Below are 19,977 nucleotides of genomic sequence, written 5' to 3' on the forward strand. Positions count from 1 at the left end.
CCCTAATAAGAAGGGGTGGCATCTATATATATGACCAATATGACTTGGAGTATAAAGAATACATCAAGTGTACAAGGAAAGAATAAATACATTCTAAAATACACATATACTTCCTAATAAAAAGACCAGCTAGTCTCGAATAGGCATTCATAGTGATAGGGTGTGTGTTTGTGTACATATATGGAAGCATTTGTTTGCGTTGTGTTTCTAAAGAAAATGGCCCCATGTGTCATGTCGTGGAGGCATAGTTTAATTTTGTCCCCTTCCTCATTGATCAAGAATAAACACGGCACACGAAAGGAGAACAGATTGATCATATACGCACGCACTAAAACAAACAAATATGCTCTCGCCCTTGTTTTGCTCGAGTCTCGATCATTAAAAAAGGAGAGGGGCCGAGCGGAAATATTTAATCTGATTTGTATCCATTTTATATATGAAGCCAAATTTCCAAAAAGGGCACAAGTCTTGAAATATAAAATATTTGAACAGAAGTGTGGAGAATATAGCATAGGGAAATAGCCGGAGTGATGCATCATTTTGTCAGGTTCCACGGGCACATCCCAGAAGCATTCATAAGCAGGCAGCACAGTGCCCCCCTTACAGAGCCCATCCGACCACCAACTCTTGATCACAAGCACTAGCCGCCATGGCCGCGGCTGCCCTCCGAACGGAGCGCGCACAATTCCAGCAGCGACTCCTGCTCGGTGTCGGCTCCGCAAGTTAGCGCTGATCACCCCCAGTTCGCCGCATTTCGGCATCCGCACAGATTCTGCCGAGGAATTCATGGCGCGCCACGGAGCAGGAACATCTGTGCGCCGTCGCTGTATAGTAGTTTGTCGAGCCGTCATGTCATGGCGGCGCGCGCTCCTGCTGTTCCTGCTCGCCTCGCCGTTCTTCCTGTGCGATGCGGACTCGGCGCAGGGCGAGGCCGAGGCGCTCGCGAGGTGGAAGGACAGCCTCGCCCCCGCGGCGGCCGCCGCGCTCGCCTCCTGGTCGCTGCTGAACGGCTCCGCGGTGGCCGCCGCGCCGCCGGCGCCGTGCTCGTGGCGCGGCGTGTCGTGCGACCCCCTCGGCCGCGTCGTGGGGGTCGACGTGGCCGGCGCGGGCCTCGCCGGCACGCTCGGCGCCCTGGACCTGTCGTCCCTGCCCAGCCTCGCCAGCCTCAACCTCAGCTCCAACGCGCTGACGGGGCCGGTCTTCCCGTCGAACATCTCCGCGCCGCTGCTCAGCTTCAGGTCCGTCGACCTGGCGAACAACAACTTGTCGGGTCCGATCCCGGCGACGCTGCCGGCGTACATGCCGAACCTCGAGCACCTCAACCTCTCGTCCAACCAGTTCGCCGGCGGAATACCGGCGACCCTCGTGAAGCTGACCAAGCTTAAGAGTCTTGTCCTCGGCTCTAACAACCTCGTCGGCGGCATACCGGCGGTGCTTGGAAACGTCACCGGGCTACGAGAGCTCGAGCTGTCCAACAACCCGTTGGGCGGCACGATCCCCGCTGCTCTCGGCAAGCTCCTGTCCCTGGAGCACCTCAACGTCAGCCTCACTCAGCTGGAGTCAACGATTCCAACCGAGCTCAGCCTCTGCACCAACCTCACCGTCGTCGGCCTCGCGGCGAACAAGCTCTCCGGCGGGCTGCCGCCGTCGCTGGCCAAGCTGACAAAAGTACGGGAGTTCAACGTCTCCAAGAACATGCTCACCGGCGAGGTACTGCCGGACTACTTCACGTCGTGGACCGATCTCAGGGTGTTCCAGGCGAACGGCAACCGTTTCACCGGCGGGATTCCACCGGAGGTTGCGACGGCATCGAAGATGGAGTTCCTCTCCTTGGCGACCAACAACCTCTCCGGCACGATCCCGCCGGTCATCGGGAAGCTGACGAGCCTCGAGGTGCTGGACCTCTCCGAGAATGAGTTTTCCGGCGCGATCCCCCGGGCGATCGGCAACCTCACGAGCCTCAGGGTACTGAGGCTGTACGACAACAAGCTCACCGGCCGGTTTCCGGACGAGTTCGGGAACATGACGGCGCTGCAGAGGCTGTCGATAAACACCAACATGCTGGAGGGCGAGCTGCCGGCGGGGCTCACCCGGCTGCCGAACCTCCTCGGCATCGTTGCCTTCGATAACCTGCTCTCCGGCGCCATCCCGCCGGATTTCGGCCGGAATCTGTCCATCTTCAGCATGTCGAACAACAAGTTCTCCGGCAGGCTGCCCCCGGGGCTGTGCAGCACGCCGCGCCTCCAGTACCTCTCCCTCGACGACAACGACATCTCCGGCGTCGTGCCCGCTTGCTACCGCAACTTTACCAGGCTGGTGCGGTTCCGGATGGCGCGGAACCGGTTGTCCGGCGACGTGTCGGAGATCTTGGGATCGCATCCTGACCTGTACTACGTTGACATGTCCGGGAACTCGTTCGATGGCGAGCTCCCGGAGCACTGGTCTCAGTTCAAGAGCCTCTCGTACCTGCACTTGGACGGTAACAGGATCACCGGGACAATTCCGGATAGCTACAGTTCCATGGCTGCATTGGAAGACTTGAGCCTCGCATCGAATCGTCTAGCCGGCATGATACCGCCGGAGCTCGGTGGATTGCCGTTGCTCAAGCTGGATTTGAGTCACAACATGCTGTCGGGACAGATCCCTCTGGCACTCGGGAACGCCACGCGGATGCTACGGCTGGACCTGTCCGGCAATCGTCTCGACGGTGGCGTGCCGGTGGAGCTGACCAAACTTGCCCACATGTGGCACCTGAACCTGAGCAGCAACAACCTGACCGGGAGAGTCCCGGCTCTGCTCGGAAAGATGGCCTCGCTGCAGGAGCTGGATCTTAGCGGCAACCCGGGCCTGTGCGGCGACATCGCCGGCCTGAATCCCTGTCGCCTGGAGCCCATCAGAGGCTCCTCCAAACGCCACATCGCGAGGCGGCGGTTTATCATCGCCGCCACCGCGGTCTCCGCCGCGGCGCTAATGACCTCTGTTATGGCCGTGGCGGTGTGCGCTCTGGCCCGCAGGAGGAGGAGGAGGCGGGCTGGTAAGGACAGCACGGACACGGCGGCGAGCGGCGGCACGGCGGCTCCGACGGCCTCCGTCTGGGGCAAGGACGCGGAATTCTCGTTCGGCGACATCCTGGCGGCGACGGAGCACTTCAATGAGTCCTACTGCATCGGCAGGGGCAGCTTCGGGAGCGTGTACCGCGCCGACCTGCCCGGCGGCCACAGCCTCGCCGTGAAGCGCCTGGACGCGTCGGAGACCGGCGACGCGTGCTGGGGCACCAGCGAGAAGAGCTTCGAGAACGAGGTCCGGGCGCTGACCCGCGTCCGGCACCGGAACATCGTGAGGCTGCACGGGTTCTGCGCCGTGGGCGGGCACATGTACCTGGCGTACGAGCTCGTGGAGCGGGGCAGCCTCGGGAAGGTGCTGCACGGCGCCGGGCGGAGCTGCGAGCGGTTCGGCTGGGCGGCGCGGGCGCGCGCGATCGGCGGGCTCGCGCACGCGCTGGCCTACCTCCACCACGACTGCTCGCCGCCGGTGGTCCACCGCGACGTGACCGTCAACAACGTGCTGCTGGACACGGACTTCGAGGCCCGGGTGTCGGACTTCGGCACGGCGAGGTTCCTCGCCCCCGGCCGCTCCGACTGCACCAGCGTCGCCGGCTCCTACGGCTACATGGCGCCAGGTAAAGACCCTGCAACCTGCATTCGCAATGGCTGCACGGTATAGTGCAATGGGCCCCTGCATCTTCCGTTTCTGACAAATGGTGGAAGCAGAGCTGGCGTACTTGAGGGTGACGACCAAGTGCGACGTGTACAGCTTCGGGGTGGTGGCGCTGGAGATCCTGATGGGCAAGTACCCGGGCGGACTCATCAGCTCGCTGCACTCGAGGCTGCCCGAGGAGCAGCAGGCCGGCGGGTCGCTGCTGCTCAAGGACGCCGTCGACCAGAGGCTGGACCCGCCCGGGGGGCAGGTTGCCGGGCGGGTGGTGTTCGCGTTCGTGGTGGCGCTGTCCTGCGTCCGGGAGGACCCGGACGCCCGGCCGACCATGCGGAACGTCGCGCAGGAGCTCTCGGCGCGGAGGCTGCCGGTGCTGGACAGGCCCTTCGCCGCGATCAGGGTCGCCGACCTGACTGGTTCACGCGGATAGCGCGCTGCAGGATTTGTACAGAAGCAGAATTGTTTGCAAGGACCTCGAGGCTCGGATTAACTTGGATTGTTCAGTGAGTGATTGCAAGTGAAGTGGCGGATTGAAACTTCGAAGTGACAGAAATTGAAAAGCTCGAACTCGAAGTGGATCAGAACGGTTACTGTTTTCGTTCAATGGCGACGCGCCACAATCCTACTACGACTGCTTATAGGATCAAGCGTCCATGGCGATGTGACGGAACATGACACAAATGTCACAGCGCATTTTATGATCTCGTAAACTTCAGCCAGGCCAAAAAAGTTAAAGAACATACGACCTTGCTACTCAATTTATTAAATGCATTCCACAAGAACCGTGACAAATCACGTCCACGAGATACTTCCATATAACTCCAAATGTACGAAAGAGGATCAAAAATTGTCAAAATTGCAAAGCAAGCAGCACGGCTCCAAAAAGGAGAACATATAACAGAAGTTTCAGGGTACAGTATAGAAGGTGTTCGCATTTCACTATAGTCGCGCGCCAAAGCTTCACTCGTCATCACCGAATGTTGTCTTCTTTCCTGAAAAAAAAAATGAAGCATATGTAACAGCAGTCCCAAATCAAGAGGACCCAACAAACGCAGCTGCGATGTAACAGTTTAGTTTACCTGTACTAGCTGTACCAGCGGTCTGCCTGAACGGCGTGCCCCGGCCTCTGTCGCCCCTTCCACCCCTACCTCCAAATCCGCGTCCACGTCCTCCATCACGTCCACGGCCGCCACCTCGGCCCCTGTCACTCCTCCCTCCTCTTCCACTGAAACTTCCACGCCTGTCGCCACTGAAGCCACCATCTCTGTTATTATCAGGTCTAGGCTTCGCCTCATCAACGTACAAGCTGTAGCCACCAAGGTCACTTCCGTTCAGCTCATATGCTTTATTCAAGGAATCCGGGTCCTTGAAGTCCATGTATGCCATCCTGCAAAACCAAGCAAAGCCTCATTTCAACGACAAGAATGGAGGTAGAAATGGTTGCTTTTCAAAATATACATATTATTAGCCTCAAACAGTTCCTCACATATATTGTGCCCCAAAACAGAGCCTCAATTTAAGTGTAAACCATTGATATGTGAAGAGCCAACTGACCCTTTGCATGCACCAGTTTCATAATCCTTTGGAATTGAAACACGAGTAATCTCTCCACATGAGCCAAAAAGTCCTTCAAGCGCGCTTCGGATCTGGCAAAGAAAGTGTCAGATGTAATATAAAGAGAAATTGTTCCAGAAAACAGAAACACAATGATGACAAAAGGAACTTAAAAATTACCTGGTCCTCTCCACTAGATGTGTCAAAGCCTTTAATAAATACAGTGTTGCCAGACCTTGGAGCAAACTTCTTGAAAGAACTGTTGTCCCTCCTGCGCAATACACAATATATTCAGGCCACACTGATAATTGATAATAATGAAAGAAAAGCATTCCCACACGAGAACCAGCAAATATGACATAGAGAATCACCCGCTGCCAGGAGTGTATGCACCCCTCTCAAGGGCCAGGTCGACCCTAACAGGCCGCCCCATCAGGTCATGATTAGCAAATTCAAGTGCCTAAAATGAGAAATAAAGAGTTCATTAGCAAATTCTTCCATGGATGCATCAAATGTCAGAACCAGTTGGCATCAAATAGAACTTGATTGCGTGAGGTGTTCTGATCTTGTAACAGATGAACTAAGCTGCATTGGATAACAAAATAGTAAAATGATTTTTCACCTTCTGAGCAGCTTCAGCTGTAGCGAATTCAACATGACCATAGCCCTTGAAGCTCCCATCCTCAAAAGTAGACAGACGAACATCTACAACCTCACCAGCCTCCTCAAAAAATTGCTTACTACAGGATGTGGAAAATAGATGTTAGTGGCAACACAGTTCAAAAGAAAGAAAGAAAGAAAGAAATTGACCCACTACACAAACTTACACTTGCTCACGCTCTATACTATAGGATAAATTCCCAACAAAAATCGTCTTTGATCCAGTAGCCTGACTTTGGTTTTTGGTAGGAGTTTTGGCCTGCAGGAAATTAGATACTTGTCAAACATCCATTTAACGTGAAACAGCCTAGTTAAAGAATAGTTAGATGGTAGAAATACTTCATTCTGTGCCGACTTTGTCTTGGGAGTTTCAACTTCTACTTTTGGCTTTACCTGTTGTTTTTCAAACAGCATATAAAAAATTAGATCACGTCCATCATAAGTTTATCCACCATAGAAAAAATATCAAGCATGTGAGGATATCCAGACTTCAATTTCGTTATCATCATCAGAGCTTTCTTCACTTTCATCATCAGAGCTTTCGTCACTGCTGCTTTCTTCTTTCTTTGGAACCTTAGTGGCAGGCTTTGCAGCACCAGAAGGTGCCGAGTTCTGCAGATACAAGAGACAGTAAATAAGTGAAACAAAATCCTCAAAAGGCAGAGTGGACAAGAAGAGATTACCTTAGGCTTCTTTTGAGGAGGCTCCTCATCACTTTCATCAGAACTCTCATCCGAACTATCATCAGAATCATCACTGGACTGAAGAGAGAGAAAACAGTTTGTATTGAGTGGCAGCAATATAATATGTATATCACAGACAAGTAAAGATTCCAACCATTGAAAGGTCTATTGTAATATGAAAGTATTCAAAGCATATTTTTTATATGGCACCAAAAGCCACTTTTTGTACACTGAATATAAATATAATTTGAATTACAGGGGGTTAAACTTTGACTTTTTCAAATCAAAATAGGCCTTATAAAGCGGCACCAATTAACAGTCAAAAGGCACAAGATTAACAAGAGAAAGCATACTTGTCCATTCTTCTTCTCTGTTGCTAGAGGCCTCTTTGCAGCGATAGTAGGCTTTTCAGGCTGCAAAGACAAGGGAGACGGATTTGAAAATTTGCACAATAGAGAATTAACAAGAGTAAAGAAATAATAGTGACACTTACTTCATCAGAATCTGAATCTGAATTTGTCTCAGAGTCAGATTCTGAGCTATCACTAGATTCCTCTTTCTTCTTCGGACCAGCAGCCTTGGCAGGCTGTACTTTTTTAGCATTGTTATCCTGGAGGCAGATAGAAAACTTAGCTGTATAAGAAAGTGATTTCATGTATGAAGCCTCTACCAACTTATGTAGTAGGTTGCTACCTCATCCTCGGACTCAGATTCACTCTCAGAATCAGAACTCTCACTCGATTCTTCCTTTTTCTTGGTTGCTACTGGAGCTTTAGCAGGCAAATCCTGCAGATATTGCTCATGTTAGGACAACTGAAACTATTTTTGAACACAAACTATGAAAGGTAATCAAAATCAAGGGACTACTGCAACATGTGAATCCACAAGTACATTACCTCATCTGATTCATCATCAGAATCACTGTCAGAGCTATCAGACTCTTGGGTCTTCTTTTGTGCAGAGGCAACTGAAGGCTTCTTTAGCTGAGCAGCAGGCTTCTGAAAAGCAAGAAAGTGAAACAAATGTCAGTGAAGAAGGGCAGCAACTGCAGAGACACTGCATAAATATTCCAAGACAGCGGTGTCTGATTGTACATTAGTACAAGGATCAAACATTACACGTGGGTTTTCCACTGGAACATATTAATCTTCCTGCTCGCTTGAGCTTATCAGCCGCTGTGGCTGCAGCTGCAGCTGCGGCTGGCAGCCAGCCATTCGGCAGCTGGCACAAGCAGCTGCCGTAGCAGCCTAGCGAGCAGGTGCTGCAGCCTCCTTTGTCAACACAGGTGCTGCAGCCAGCACTACCGAACACGTGAATTAAACTTATTCTTTAGTTTTACAAAGAAACAGAAGACATTAGTAAATTCAGCAAAAGGTGGACTTAATGTTCTATCTTCTCCTAGAAAGGAGTTCTCAGAACATTTCATTTAAGTATTAGTTGTGAAACAGCATTTAGCTCGTCAGAGCTGTGTACATTTTTAAAACATGGAAGATCACAAATAACAGTACTTATGAAAAAAAATTCATAACAGTACTGGGAAGCAACCTTGAAAACAATAGCATATTTTGATCCTTGCAGGTCCAGAAAAGCACATAATATACACAGCAAGATCATGCACAGGTTGCGCAGGCGATGGTAAGAAAAAACATTCAAGATTCACATTTGAAGGTAAAATAGGAAGCAAATACTTACTTCATCCTCGTCAGATTCTTCATCCGAGCTACTGTCAGAGCTGCTGCTGTCAGACTCAACCTTTTTGGAACCATTACTAACCACTGCAGCAGGCTTCTTTGTAAGGGTAGTGGGCTTCTTTGCAGGTTCTTCATCAGAACTGCTATCATCACTGTCACTGCTCTCATCGCTGCTGCTGCTGCTAGCAGCAGCAGCTGGAGGTTTATTTGAAGTAGCAACTGGTTTTTTTGAAGGTTCCTTAATTGAACCAAAAATAAGTATGGATAATGTTGTAAGAAAGAAGGCCCCAAAAGAAAGTGAATAATGCTTACATCATCTGAGGAGCTCTCATCACTGCTGTCATCACTGGTCTCCTCTTTAGCAGGTTGCGTGCCTTTCTTTGGTTGAGTAACCTTCTTTGGCTGGACCTCAACCTGCAATGATTTTTCTTTTTCTATTAAGTTGAAAATAGAAATCAAAAGAATACAAGGATCCCACCCATACACTAGTTTACCATTAAGCCTGAGGACACCAATGCCATAAAACATTCTCTGTCGTGCATACCAATGAAAAATCCAAAAAGGTGCAAAACTAAGTCGCTTTTTAGACACGATTGCTGTTTACACCACAGGTATTAACAGCATGAAACTACAATGCAACCATCTAACAACGAACGAATGTCAAGGTTGTTCTAACAACAAATTAACCTCAATTTTAGATATTCTGACAACGGCATACAGATACCAACCAATACTAGCCTCAAGGATTACTGTTTTTGCTTGCTGGCATATAGATTTCTATGTAATTGTTTGTTTTAAAAATAACATTAAATCTTGCCTCACATTCAATAAGGCATCTGCAATGGGTAAATATGAGTTACCACAACTGCAAGCTTGACTGTCAAAAGTTTCAAGGAATAAAAGTAAATCAACCAATAGCACGCAGCGAATAACAACAATAGAAACAATACAGTACTCATATCGTGCAACCTATTTTGGCATAGTATAGCAGAAGGGGACGAGTGAACCACAAAAGAAGAACGGTAGTACCTCCTCTTCAGAATCTGAAGAGTCTTCCTCAGAGCTACTGCTTTCAACTTTCTTTGGAGGGGGCTGCTTCTTTACTGGCTCAACCTTTACAGGTACCGTCTTTTGCTTCTTGGCACTGACTGCCTTCTCAATCTCATCTTCTGCATTCCTCTTCCCTGTTCATTCGGATTAAAAACTGTTGTTACACCCATGGGATAGCTAAACTAAATACAAAGCCTGTGCGACAAACTTAACAAACAATTATTCCATTGCTCGTCAAAGCATTACCCTTCTTTCCAGATTTGCCCTCGGGAACCGAGACGGCAGCAGGTGCAACCTCAACACCGGATTTCTTGCTCGACTTACCCATAATGTCTTAGATAAGCTCTGCAGAAAACATGGTCACTAAATTAAGAATAATGCACATCAGTACAACACATGAATAGAAACTAGCATACCCCTTATAATAACAATCATATAACAAAGTCAAAAAAATGAGAAGTTACCCACTACACTCGAGGTAATTGGACATGTTAACGAAGTGGGGAAAAAAAATACTCGTGGCAACTAGTCAGGACTCAGGACACACGAGACAGAGGACAGATTTCTAAAGAATCAACAAGTCATAATGAACTGTTACTCGCGCTCCACCACGCACGGAGCAAGCAAGCAAACCAGCAGCGAACTGGACCGATTAGGGAGAACGAAACAATCGGATTCGAGCGCTCGAGACGACGCCATGATTCCGCGGAACAGAGCGGATAAGAACGAGCGATTCGATCAATCAATCAGGGGGTAGGGTTCCTTACCGAGCGCAGGAGATACGGACGGCGGCGCGAGGAGAGGTGGAAGGAGAAGGGGCAGGCGGGCGGCGGCGGCGGCGCGGGGTAAAGGGTAGGGTTCCGGTCGGGTCGGGGACCGGAGGGTTTAGGGTGGGTTTCGGCCGCGGCGCACAGCTTTTATACCATGTCCAAGGGAAGCGCTACTTTTGCATTTGGTCCCTACGAGGAGTCGATGTTCTGTTGCAGTGTGCGGTCGTCCTCGCAGAGTCGTTTGGCTGTAAAGTTATGTAAATATGAGATTTGTATGGATTGAAGTGTAAAGCACTTAGATATTTTCACATAGACCTCGAATGATGGGCCTCTTAGTGGGCCAGAAATAGTTGAACGAGTCTGCACTCCGGCAGACGATGAAGTGTTCTGTACAAAATCCTTCTCCATCCAATAAAAATGGGTACGCCTTGAAAAAAAATTGTACAAAAGAAGCGATCCGTTTCTGAAAAAAACATCAAAACATTCTCCAAACTCGAAAATTCAAAAACTAGGTACAAATAGTTTTTTTTTTGAAACGGAAATCGTGGTCAACTAGAATCGTACATGACAGGATTGGATTGTTCTTGTTTGTTCAACCACAACCTAGTTTTGCAAGGGGCGTGAACCCTATTACATTCTTTAGGGTCGAAAACGAAAGAACCACCGCCCAACGAAAGTCGAACTGACCAGCTTAATTTTGTGTAGTGATGCAAACTCGCCTAAAGAAACACGTATTCGCCGGCTTAGGCCATCCTAATGGTTCAAATCAGCTAGTTCCCCATGGCATTTAATATATTTTTTATGTAATCAGTTTGATGATGTGGCATAACTTCGAGGAGCGAGGAAAAATAGTTTCTCAATCAGAAATTGAGCCGACGCGTTCTTCGAACTCGTGGAGCTTGCTTTTGCCAGCACGTGGACTTGCCGCTGCTGGCATGAAGCCCCCGCCCCAAGTCCGAACGCAGTCCCGTTAGCGCTCGCCGCAGCCGCGCGCATGGCGGCCTCACCTTTCGTCACGCCACGCCCCTCGCCATGCGACCCTCGAGCTCACTGCCATCACACACCCTCCAATGTATCTCTAATTTTGGAAATATTTGATGATGGTTTCTCCCAACGCGTTTGTTGTCAAACGTTAAATAAATAATCTGCATTTCAAATGCAAGTTTAAGATATCACCTCTACGAATAAATACCATCCACCTGATGGGACGATTTATACATTAATTACCATTTGCTGAGCATATGAACCTTTGCTCCTCAAAAGATTAGTGGGTTGGGTTTGATTGATGGTATGTGTATGCATGTTTTATGCGGAACTTTTCTATCTTTGTCAGAAAACATATCATACACTCATCCCTACGAACGACACGCGTCTCTTATTCTGCTGTACGTTTAGCACTTTAGCTACTGGTGCTGGAGATTTGTGCATGTCTCTTCAAGTCCTTATAGTTACTTTCTGGGCAATTTGGAGCCACTCTGGCCCCCTCGCGTTCTTTTCCTTCACAGTAGGCACTTGCTCGAGCAAAATAAGTTCATGGGTTAGGTCAATGGTCAATGATGCAACTAAAGAAAAATGTCCTTTCTTTTAATTTGAGTGAACTCCGATCCACCACAGTTCTTACAACCCCAACACTTTATCTCACTCGATCACAAAAACTTGTACAAAAAACAAGTCGAATATGAGTAGAATCCTGGCCCAAAAGTGCATGTCCAAACGCACGGTCGCGTCCGTACATGCAAACAACTAATTAATCCGTGGAGCATTAGAGCAGCAGGCTCGTTCAGCACTCGACTCCGCACGGCTTGAGGACGGGGCCCTTGGACTTGGGGATGAAGGGGTCGATCCTGACCCAGACGAGCGAGAAGATGGAGGCGAGGAGGATGGACCAGAGCACGACGATGGTGGGCGTCCGGTTCTGCCTCCCCATGAGCCCCTTGAGGAAGGGGTAGAGGTGGAGGATGACCCAGAAGGAGAAGAAGAGCTTGCCGAAGAGCGGGCCCCATGAGCCGTATCCGTTGTTGACGGCGTCGGAGACGCCAGCGACGATGCCGACCATGTTGATGATGATGAGCGTGGTGGGGGGCACCAGCAGGGTGGTCCACTTGAAGAGGTAGAGCTCGCCGAAGACGTCGGTCTCGTCGGCGGCCCCCTTGGAGGTGACGGTGAAGTTGGTGTCGACGCCGCCCAGCACCTTGAGCAGGCCCTGGAACACGGCGAAGAGGTGCGCGGAGACGCCGCCGATGACCCAGAACTGCTCGTTGCGCCACCAGTCCTCGAGGCTCACCCCGCTCCACCGCAGCTCCAGCACGCCCGTCGCGATGATGGACAGGAACAACGCGATGAACCAGATGCTGGCCAGGTTGTTCAGCTGCAACAATGCAACGGCACGCAGCGTGTTCAGTCGATCGATCGGCCATTAATCCATCATAATTACGGCATAGCATAACAACACCATGAGTTATTGTTGGAATCCATGTCGTACTCACCGTGGGGATGATGAACTTGCCGGTGAGGAGGCAGACGGCGGGGATGGTGCAGTAGGCGATGAGCGGGATGGAGGTGAAGGGGTAGACAATGGTGTTGGTGTAGGCGAAGCGCTCCAGCCACTTGAGCCGGCCGCCGTAGGCGTACCAGAGCGGGCAGTGGCGGCTCATGAAGATCTCCACGGAACCCAGCGCCCAACGCAGCACCTGGTGGAGACGGTCGGACAAGTTGATGGGCGCCGAACCCTTGAACGCCGGCCGCGTCGGCGTGCAGTACACCGACTTCCACCCGCGGCAGTGCATCTTGAACCCAGTCAGGATATCCTCTGTCACCGACCCGTAGATCCACCCAATCTACGATCAACAAAGTTAACAAATTAGATTTAGCATCCAAGCACCAGTGGTCTAGTGGTAGAATAGTACCCTGCCACGGTACAGACCCGGGTTCGATTCCCGGCTGGTGCAGTTACTTTTTTAATTTTTTTAAAATGAATGAAGGAATTACCTCCTTGCCCCACTCTGTCTTCTCCTCGTAGCCGCAGCTGATGACGTGGATGGCCTCCTTGATGAGCGCGGCGGGGTCGGCGGCGGCGCCCTGCGGGAGTCCGCCGTCCTCGACGAGCGTGGAGGCGATGAACACCGGCGACTGGCCGAACCGCTTCTCGAAGCTCTTCTGCGACATGAGCGACGAGCGCTCCAGCTCGTCGTACCCCTCCAGGCCCTCCTCGATCTCCTCCAGCTCGAACGCGCGCTGGTGCTTCTTGTACTTCTTGCCGCCGGCCACCGACCCGCCGCCGAGCTTGTCCTTCTTGCTTCGCTTCCTGTAGAACCCGAGCAGCCCGCGGCGCGGCTCGTCGCCGGAGTCGCCGCCGCCGCCTCCCTTCTTGTCCTTGCGCGCCTTCCCGCGCTTGCCGCCGCCGAAGCAGCAGCAGCAGCAGCACCACGACGGCCAGCAGTCGCACGTCATCTTGGGCCTCTTCTCCGGCCGCGGCGGGTCGTACCCGTACAGCGCCTGGCGGTTGAAGACGCACCCCGTGCCCACGTACACGGGGCCCTGGATGCCGTCGAGCCCCTTCATGTTGATGTCGAAGAAGACGACGTTCCGGTTGGCGTACCTGTCGTGTCGGTCGATGCCGTCGAACCGCTGCGGGAACTGAACGTAGCAGAGCTTCTTCCCCAGCTGCGGGTCCATGAGGAAGCACATGGCCTCGCGCACGGCCTTGCTGTTGTTCACGTAGTGGTCGCAGTCGAGGTTGAGGATGAAGGGCGCGTTGGTGAGCACCGCCGACACGCGCACCAGCGCGTTCATGGCGCCGGCCTTCTTGTGGTGGTTGTACCCGGGGCGCTTCTCACGGGACACGTACACCAGCCGCGGCAGCTCGTGGCCCTCCACGTCCAGCGCGCCCTGGCTGCCCAGGTAGACCTGGATCATGCCCGGGTGGTCGCGGGTGTTGTTCCCGGGCCACGGCGTGCCGTCCTGCATCACCCACCCTTCCTCGGGCTTCTTCTGCGCCTTGGCCACCAGCGCGTTGATCCGGACCTTGAACTCCTCGTACTCCCGCTTCATGGCGCGGCGCTCCTTCACGAACGTCGGCTGCACCTTGTCCTTGAGGTAGTCGATCTTCTGGGAGAAGTAGAACTCCGGCGCCCGGGGCTCCACGGCGAACTTCTTGCAGAAGGGCACCCACCGGCGCGCGAACTCGGCGGTCTCGGAGAGCGTGTCGAAGAGGAGCATGGACGCGCCGTCGTCGGAGACGTAGCAGCTGGTGCGGTCGACGGGGTAGTCGACGGCGAGGATGGAGAGCACCGTGTTGGCGGTGATGATGGGGGGCTCCTTGAGCGGGTCCACCGTGGACACGAAGAAGTCGATCGGGGAGAGGCGGCACGCGTCGCCCTCGCGGTCGTAACGGAGCGCCAGGCGATCCAGGTAGGTCTCGCGCGTGACGGGGGCCCACTTGGGAAGCTGGTCCAGGATCCAGGACAGCGCGAACCAGAGCTCGCAGATGACGGACGCCAGCCACAGCGGCACCGCGTCCGTCGCCGGCGTCGTGATACGGAACTTGAGGAAGAAGCAGAGAACAACGAGACGGAGCACGATGACGATGCGGTACGGGTTGATCTGGCTCGACGGGATCGGGACCTTGCGCCACAGCGGCTGACGGGCCTCGGCAAGCCTATTCATCCACCATGGTTTGCCATAGAGATTCAGCTCATTCATCCGTCCATGTTTTTTTTTTTTGCATATATTCAGGTGAAACTGCGGAGAGAAGAAGAAGAAATGACACCGTATAGCACAGTGAGAGATCGTAGTGCTTACAGCATGTACTCGTCGTCGTTCTTGTCGTCGTCGTCGTCGCTGTCGTCATGGTTGAGCTTGCCCCTCTTCTCCTGCTTGGTCTTCCACTTGTCGATGCGGTCCTTCCATTCCATGCTCCCCTCCATCTCCCTCTCGGCCTCCAGGTCCTTCCCGGCCACTGCACGATTCATTTCTGGCGCCATTAGTACTCGATCGATCTTGCAGCATGCCAACACCAATCCAAACGAACCGGTTTTGCACTACTCACCGCTTCCGGTGAAGGAGGACAGCGTCTGCCCCCCCGTCCGCCACTTCTGCGGCGGCTGCTCCCCGTTCTCCGAGTAGACGTCGAAGGCGACGGGCTCGTGGGGCTTCTTGGGGCTCTTGACGGCGGCGGGGAACTCCTCCTCGAAGTCGTCCATCTCCGGGCCGTCGTCCTCGTCCCCTTCTACCCTCGGGCACCCTGCAAGCATGATCGATCACTCGATTCAGAGTTTCAGGCACGATTTTTTCAAAATTCACTTGATAGTTATGCGCTTCAAACTTTTTTTTTTAGGTGACAAACATGGCGTGCAAGGTGCAACTGTATTCGAAATGAAATCTAGACTGTCGTCTGTGAGTTGGTGACTCTCGGTGTTGTGATTGGTGGGGTGTAGTGTTACCAACTGCCAACGGACTGACCTTTGTGTCGCTTGTAGCGGGTGTTGCACTGGGGGCAGCACTGCGTGCCCTCGGCGCGCTCGTACTCGTAGCAGGGCCGGCAGACGGGGAAGCCGCACTCGGAGCACGCCACGAAGGGCTGCCCGTCCTCCCGCGCCCCGACCTCGTCCCCGCACACGCGGCACGTCTTCACGTCGGCGCTCCGCCCGGCCGGCGCCTCCTCGTGGCCGCGCATGACGTGCAGCTCGTCCCGCAGGTGCGAGCCCGCGGCGAGGCCACCGGTGTCCATGGCGCGGGGGGTGGAGGATCGGAGTGTGATGAGGTATCGGTGAAGGGACACGGAAGTGGGCTGTGATATAGCTGATCGCGGAAGCGAGGTGGCGTGGTGACCGGTGGAGGCCGGGGGAGTCGGGCGGGCGGGTAAGGTGGCGGGGTGGCGTCCCGCACCAACCGTGGGTTGGGGAGTCCGGCGTTGATTAGAGCACAAGCCAAGGCAAGGCAGGTGCATGACAAACACAGCGGCGCTCGCCCGGTCGCTTGGACAGCAAGGCGGCGTCGGGGTTGGGGATGTGTGCTCGTCACTCGCAGTGCGCCTGAAGCAAACGTGCGTGCGTGCGTGACTGACCGGGGAAAATTTTCTGTCAAAATCAGGGTCCGATAGGAGGCCAGTGCGTGCACACGGCGGCAACCGACGAAGCAAGCGGGTGGTTCGCGGTGACGCCTCAGCGTTTTTGGTAGGATGGCGAGCTCGTGTGACGGTGAAGTCAGTGCGTGTATAAATGGCTGGTGGTAGGACGGGACAGCCATCCAAGATTAACGAGGCGAAGGCACTTGTGCTCTGCCTGCGAGGTTGGTTTGATACCTCGCCGACAAAACAATACGGCCTTTGCTCAGGAGAACATCTGATGTTTCGCTCGCTACCAAGCAAAGAGCACTAGCAACAAACCCAAGTACTCTTCCTCGTCTTCAAAAGTTCTGGCATCAAGCACCGACACAAAAAGGGCAAACATGTTGGTTGGATCGCCCCATGGGCACATTACTAGAATGATCCACAATGCAGCGGTAATCGGCAAATGTTTCACGGATCATCCCCTACTTTTTAAGGAAATTCGAAGGTCCAAAACACGGATATGCAATGGACGAATCTGAGAACAAGCTCCTTCGGGTTGTCAAATCAGGGCATATTACGATTGAAATTTAGTGCCATACAAATTCGTCAATGTCTCTCCAGCATCTCTTTCTTGTACTACATAGGCTATCTGAGAGCAAAATAACATCATAATAGATGGGAAAATTGCCTCGGGCAAGCTGAGGCTGAATCGAATGAAAGTAGCTACCGAGAAGAAAACTCCACCCGCACCATCCAATCCAAGCCCCAATCTTCATGATACGCACAACCTTAAACGGTGTACCGTCCACCTCTGCTCGGCTTATCTCTTCTAGAGTCATCCTGCATATGAGAGGCGTAGAGTTGGGAGTCTTATCAGTGCACATACTTTGATATTTTCTCAGAAGTGTTTTAACAAATAAAGATGCTATGTGGGGTGAAAATGGAAGAATCTGAAGCCTGAAGGCATACATGGAAAGTGTAGGTGATCTTGTCATTGTAGTCGATGACATCCTTCCATTTCTTTCCAATGTTCACCTGTACAATAAAGGGAACGGGTCAACACACAACAACACAATAATATTATCTGGATTAGTAAAAGGCATTGGAAAACTTCAAAGGTTGCAGCATGGGATGCTGGGGGGATCCATGAGATAACAATGGCCAACAGAAGATGACTAGGGAGGAAATCCAGAATTACACAATGATCACTTAGAAAAGGTTTATGTGCCTGTTTATTCCTACTTTGTTGAATGCATAGAGGATATAATATATAAACAGTACCCACAAATACAACATGTACATTTTCCTACAGAATCATAATAAAGAAAATAAATAACCACTTTCATGCAACATCACATGCTGTTGCCCACTCAATAAGCTGTTTGTATCCCTGCACAACCAAATAACATGCACCAAAACTCCTAGCAAACTACATATTCTCTTGCAGAGGGAGATGATTTAGGGTATGTGCCCTTGTTTGTGAAGAAAGCAGTTTTGAAGCTTCATCATAACAAAATATTGAGTCCGGTTGAAAATCTTTCCAACCAAAATCAACCTTACAAATGCATTCAAACAAGATATGGAACCTTTGAAGAGAACTATAATGATAATATAAAACTTCTGCAATAACTAGCTACCATGCCATGGTATTGATAGCACAAAAACTTCTACCATAACTGAACCCGACTAAGGAAGCAGGAGGAACTAGATATATAGAGATGTATTAGAGGGCAGCATAGCAGCTACGGATTTGCACAGCTTGTTGACAACATTGGCAGGAAGAAAACATGAACTACATAAACCTACTTCACCCCCTTCATTAAAGATACGGACCAAAACTCCATGGTGTTAAGAAAATATCAGTATCAAAACTGATGATTGAATTAGTATGAATTCCAAAACCAACCTGGACAGCTTCATTGCTGGCAGTCCTAGTCCATAATGCGAGCTTATCCCCTCTCTGACGGACACTAGCAACAATTCCACAGATGTCGTCGGTTTCATCAAACTGCTCTCCAATAAGAGCCATCAACTGCATGTTCAAATAGATAAGCACTCCTTCAATAGATACTTCTCAGGTAAGATCAAGCTAATCTATGGAAGAACTTCCTAGCACCTGAACAATTGAAATAAGATTAAGAAAGATGTACCGTTTCAAGCCACATGGTCTCAAAGGTTGCCTTTCTGTTGCATGGGACAGTCCACTTGCCACCATTTGCACACTCCGGGTCCTCCCATTTTGGCTCCACTCCAGCCTTGAATAGATGAAAATCCGCATTCCCACTCAACTTGCTTGGGCGGAAAATCTGATCGTACAAGCTACAGCAAGAAAGAAGAGATTTATAAGTTCACAGATTCCAGGCAACCAAATTAATAGGTATCTAGGGTAAAATAGCGATATAAATAGAAGTTTAACATTACATAGATAGAAGTTTAACATTACATAAATAGAAGTTGCTGTGTAAGTACTACCAATAGATATTGCTAATTAGTTAAGGCTAAAACTAAAGAGTAATGTTAACTCTTTCTATATGTGACAAGGGTCTAATGCAAGCCAGCAAGTATCTTATGATACCTTTTACTAATGAAACGGTGACATCAACAGAAGCAAACTAGAGAAGAGAGTCATTCTCTATATCCAACATGCCAATATGCTCAAACTAGGATTAACATAGTAGAATTATCAACATTTTATTCATTATAGTTCACCGTGGAAATTTTAACTGACATACCAACTCATTAACTACAAGGATAAATCTCCCCGCTCTGATAGATATTGTCCAACCTCCACTGCAAATATACTTCATCACTCGCTATATTAACAACTCTAGCACCACATCATCACTAAAAACGGGACAGCTTAGGTGAAAAATCAGCCAAGCACAATCAGCACTCAGGCAACTAATCCGACACAGACAGCAGATAATAATATCAGGAACAGACAACAAACAGATTTATTATCATCTAATCGTTTCAGATTTCCTCGGCGCTAAGGCAACCTAGAACCCAATCTACCCAGCAGATAATTCCCACCGCCATATGACCACCTATATCACACACAAAAACAGATGAACAGGAACTACCACGGCATCCAGATCAGATCCGAGCGGTACGGATCCGGAAGGGGCGTGATAGAAGAGGGGAGGCGCCCGCGGCGGCGTCCACGTACCTCCAGAACTCCTCGACGGTGTCGAAGGTGTAGGCCTTCTTGAGGGAGGTGCCCCACGCAGCGCCGGGCTTGGGCTTCGACTGGATGTCGTACCAGAAGGTCCACTGCCGGTGCAGCTTGTGCGGCCCCTTCGCCTCCGCCGCGGCGCCGCCCTCGGTCGCCGCCACCTCCGGGGTCGTCGCCGCCACAGCCGCCGGCGCAGTCTCAACCTCCGCCATGTCGCGCCGCCGCCGCCGCCGCCGCTTTTCGAGGGTTTTTTGGGGGGAGGGGGGGAGGGGTGGGGAGAGAAGATACGAGAGAGAAGAGATAGAGAGAGGTGTTGCGGCTCTGTCGAGAGACGTGAAGGAATACGGAAGAAGGCTTCGGGCCTTTTGGGGAGTGTGAGAGTCGGCCGGCGTGGGGTGGGTGGGTTGCAGAGGCGTGCGCGTTTTTGACCGGGCTCCGGCCCAGTTTACGTTGAATTGCATCGAACATTTTCTTCAGCTCGCTTACAGCTTCATACTAGGGATTACACAGGGAGTTGATTCCCTAAAAAATGCGCCTGAGCAACAGTTAACTGACATGAATACAGAATACATCACATACACTGAATGCTCGGAGCATAAGTACCATGACAGAGAATACAACACGCACACTG

At 51.4% G+C, this 19,977-nt stretch overlaps 4 protein-coding genes and 1 non-coding gene across 5 annotated transcripts; 2 read left to right on the forward strand and 3 right to left on the reverse strand.

Moving 5' to 3' along the window:
* Positions 1-545: 545 nt before the first annotated feature.
* LOC117839073 (uncharacterized) lies at positions 546-4,217 on the forward strand. The gene is made up of 2 exons (XM_034719319.2): positions 546-3,679; positions 3,771-4,217. Exons 1-2 carry the CDS (start codon positions 787-789, stop codon positions 4,142-4,144), a joined length of 3,267 nt encoding a protein of 1,088 aa, XP_034575210.1. The 5' UTR covers positions 546-786; the 3' UTR covers positions 4,145-4,217.
* A 227-nt stretch (positions 4,218-4,444) lies between these two features.
* On the reverse strand, positions 4,445-10,277 carry LOC117839074 (uncharacterized). Its single transcript, XM_034719320.2, has 19 exons — positions 10,120-10,277; positions 9,599-9,697; positions 9,332-9,486; positions 8,615-8,716; positions 8,304-8,540; positions 7,508-7,609; positions 7,305-7,397; positions 7,105-7,221; positions 6,965-7,024; positions 6,612-6,689; positions 6,418-6,540; positions 6,268-6,321; positions 6,096-6,187; positions 5,891-6,008; positions 5,640-5,728; positions 5,449-5,539; positions 5,269-5,360; positions 4,794-5,101; positions 4,445-4,706 (listed from the first exon to the last, which is right to left on the reverse strand). The coding sequence occupies exons 2-19, from the start codon at positions 9,678-9,680 to the stop codon at positions 4,675-4,677; spliced, it is 2,025 nt and encodes a 674-aa protein (XP_034575211.1). The 5' UTR covers positions 9,681-9,697; positions 10,120-10,277; the 3' UTR covers positions 4,445-4,674.
* Positions 10,278-11,685: 1,408 nt separating this feature from the next.
* LOC117836359 (cellulose synthase A catalytic subunit 7 [UDP-forming]) lies at positions 11,686-15,908 on the reverse strand. The gene is made up of 6 exons (XM_034715764.2): positions 15,583-15,908; positions 15,170-15,364; positions 14,923-15,079; positions 13,111-14,779; positions 12,609-12,959; positions 11,686-12,490 (listed from the first exon to the last, which is right to left on the reverse strand). The coding sequence occupies exons 1-6, from the start codon at positions 15,848-15,850 to the stop codon at positions 11,903-11,905; spliced, it is 3,228 nt and encodes a 1,075-aa protein (XP_034571655.1). The 5' UTR covers positions 15,851-15,908; the 3' UTR covers positions 11,686-11,902.
* On the forward strand, positions 13,000-13,070 carry TRNAG-GCC (transfer RNA glycine (anticodon GCC)). The gene has a single exon. It is a non-coding gene; the product is annotated as a tRNA-Gly (tRNA).
* Positions 15,909-16,727: 819 nt separating the features above from the next.
* LOC117836361 (eukaryotic translation initiation factor) lies at positions 16,728-19,616 on the reverse strand. The gene is made up of 5 exons (XM_034715766.2): positions 19,341-19,616; positions 18,322-18,490; positions 18,078-18,203; positions 17,141-17,206; positions 16,728-17,011 (listed from the first exon to the last, which is right to left on the reverse strand). The coding sequence occupies exons 1-5, from the start codon at positions 19,556-19,558 to the stop codon at positions 16,961-16,963; spliced, it is 630 nt and encodes a 209-aa protein (XP_034571657.1). The 5' UTR covers positions 19,559-19,616; the 3' UTR covers positions 16,728-16,960.
* Between the last annotated feature and the right edge of the window lie 361 nt (positions 19,617-19,977).

The sequence above is a fragment of the Setaria viridis genome, chromosome 9 (assembly GCF_005286985.2).
Source record: "Setaria viridis chromosome 9, Setaria_viridis_v4.0, whole genome shotgun sequence".
NCBI classification, from domain to species: domain Eukaryota; kingdom Viridiplantae; phylum Streptophyta; class Magnoliopsida; order Poales; family Poaceae; genus Setaria; species Setaria viridis.

Coding starts and splice junctions, on each gene's coding strand:
- LOC117836361 (XM_034715766.2), bottom strand. CDS start 19,558: ATGGCGGAGGTTGAGACTGCGCCGGCGGCTGTGGCGGCGACGACCCCG. Junction 18,491..19,340: donor ACCGTCGAGGAGTTCTGGAG/GTACGTGGACGC, acceptor TTCTTGCTGTAG/CTTGTACGATCAGATTTTCC. Junction 17,207..18,077: donor CCAGCAATGAAGCTGTCCAG/GTTGGTTTTGGA, acceptor TTTATTGTACAG/GTGAACATTGGAAAGAAATG.
- LOC117836359 (XM_034715764.2), bottom strand. CDS start 15,850: ATGGACACCGGTGGCCTCGCCGCGGGCTCGCACCTGCGGGACGAGCTG. Junction 12,960..13,110: donor AGACAGAGTGGGGCAAGGAG/GTAATTCCTTCA, acceptor TGTTGATCGTAG/ATTGGGTGGATCTACGGGTC. Junction 12,491..12,608: donor GCAAGTTCATCATCCCCACG/GTGAGTACGACA, acceptor GCATTGTTGCAG/CTGAACAACCTGGCCAGCAT.
- LOC117839074 (XM_034719320.2), bottom strand. CDS start 9,680: ATGGGTAAGTCGAGCAAGAAATCCGGTGTTGAGGTTGCACCTGCTGCC. Junction 6,541..6,611: donor CTCCTCAAAAGAAGCCTAAG/GTAATCTCTTCT, acceptor TTGTATCTGCAG/AACTCGGCACCTTCTGGTGC. Junction 5,729..5,890: donor CAGCTGAAGCTGCTCAGAAG/GTGAAAAATCAT, acceptor TTCTCATTTTAG/GCACTTGAATTTGCTAATCA.
- LOC117839073 (XM_034719319.2), top strand. CDS start 787: ATGGCGCGCCACGGAGCAGGAACATCTGTGCGCCGTCGCTGTATAGTA. Junction 3,680..3,770: donor CTACGGCTACATGGCGCCAG/GTAAAGACCCTG, acceptor TGGTGGAAGCAG/AGCTGGCGTACTTGAGGGTG.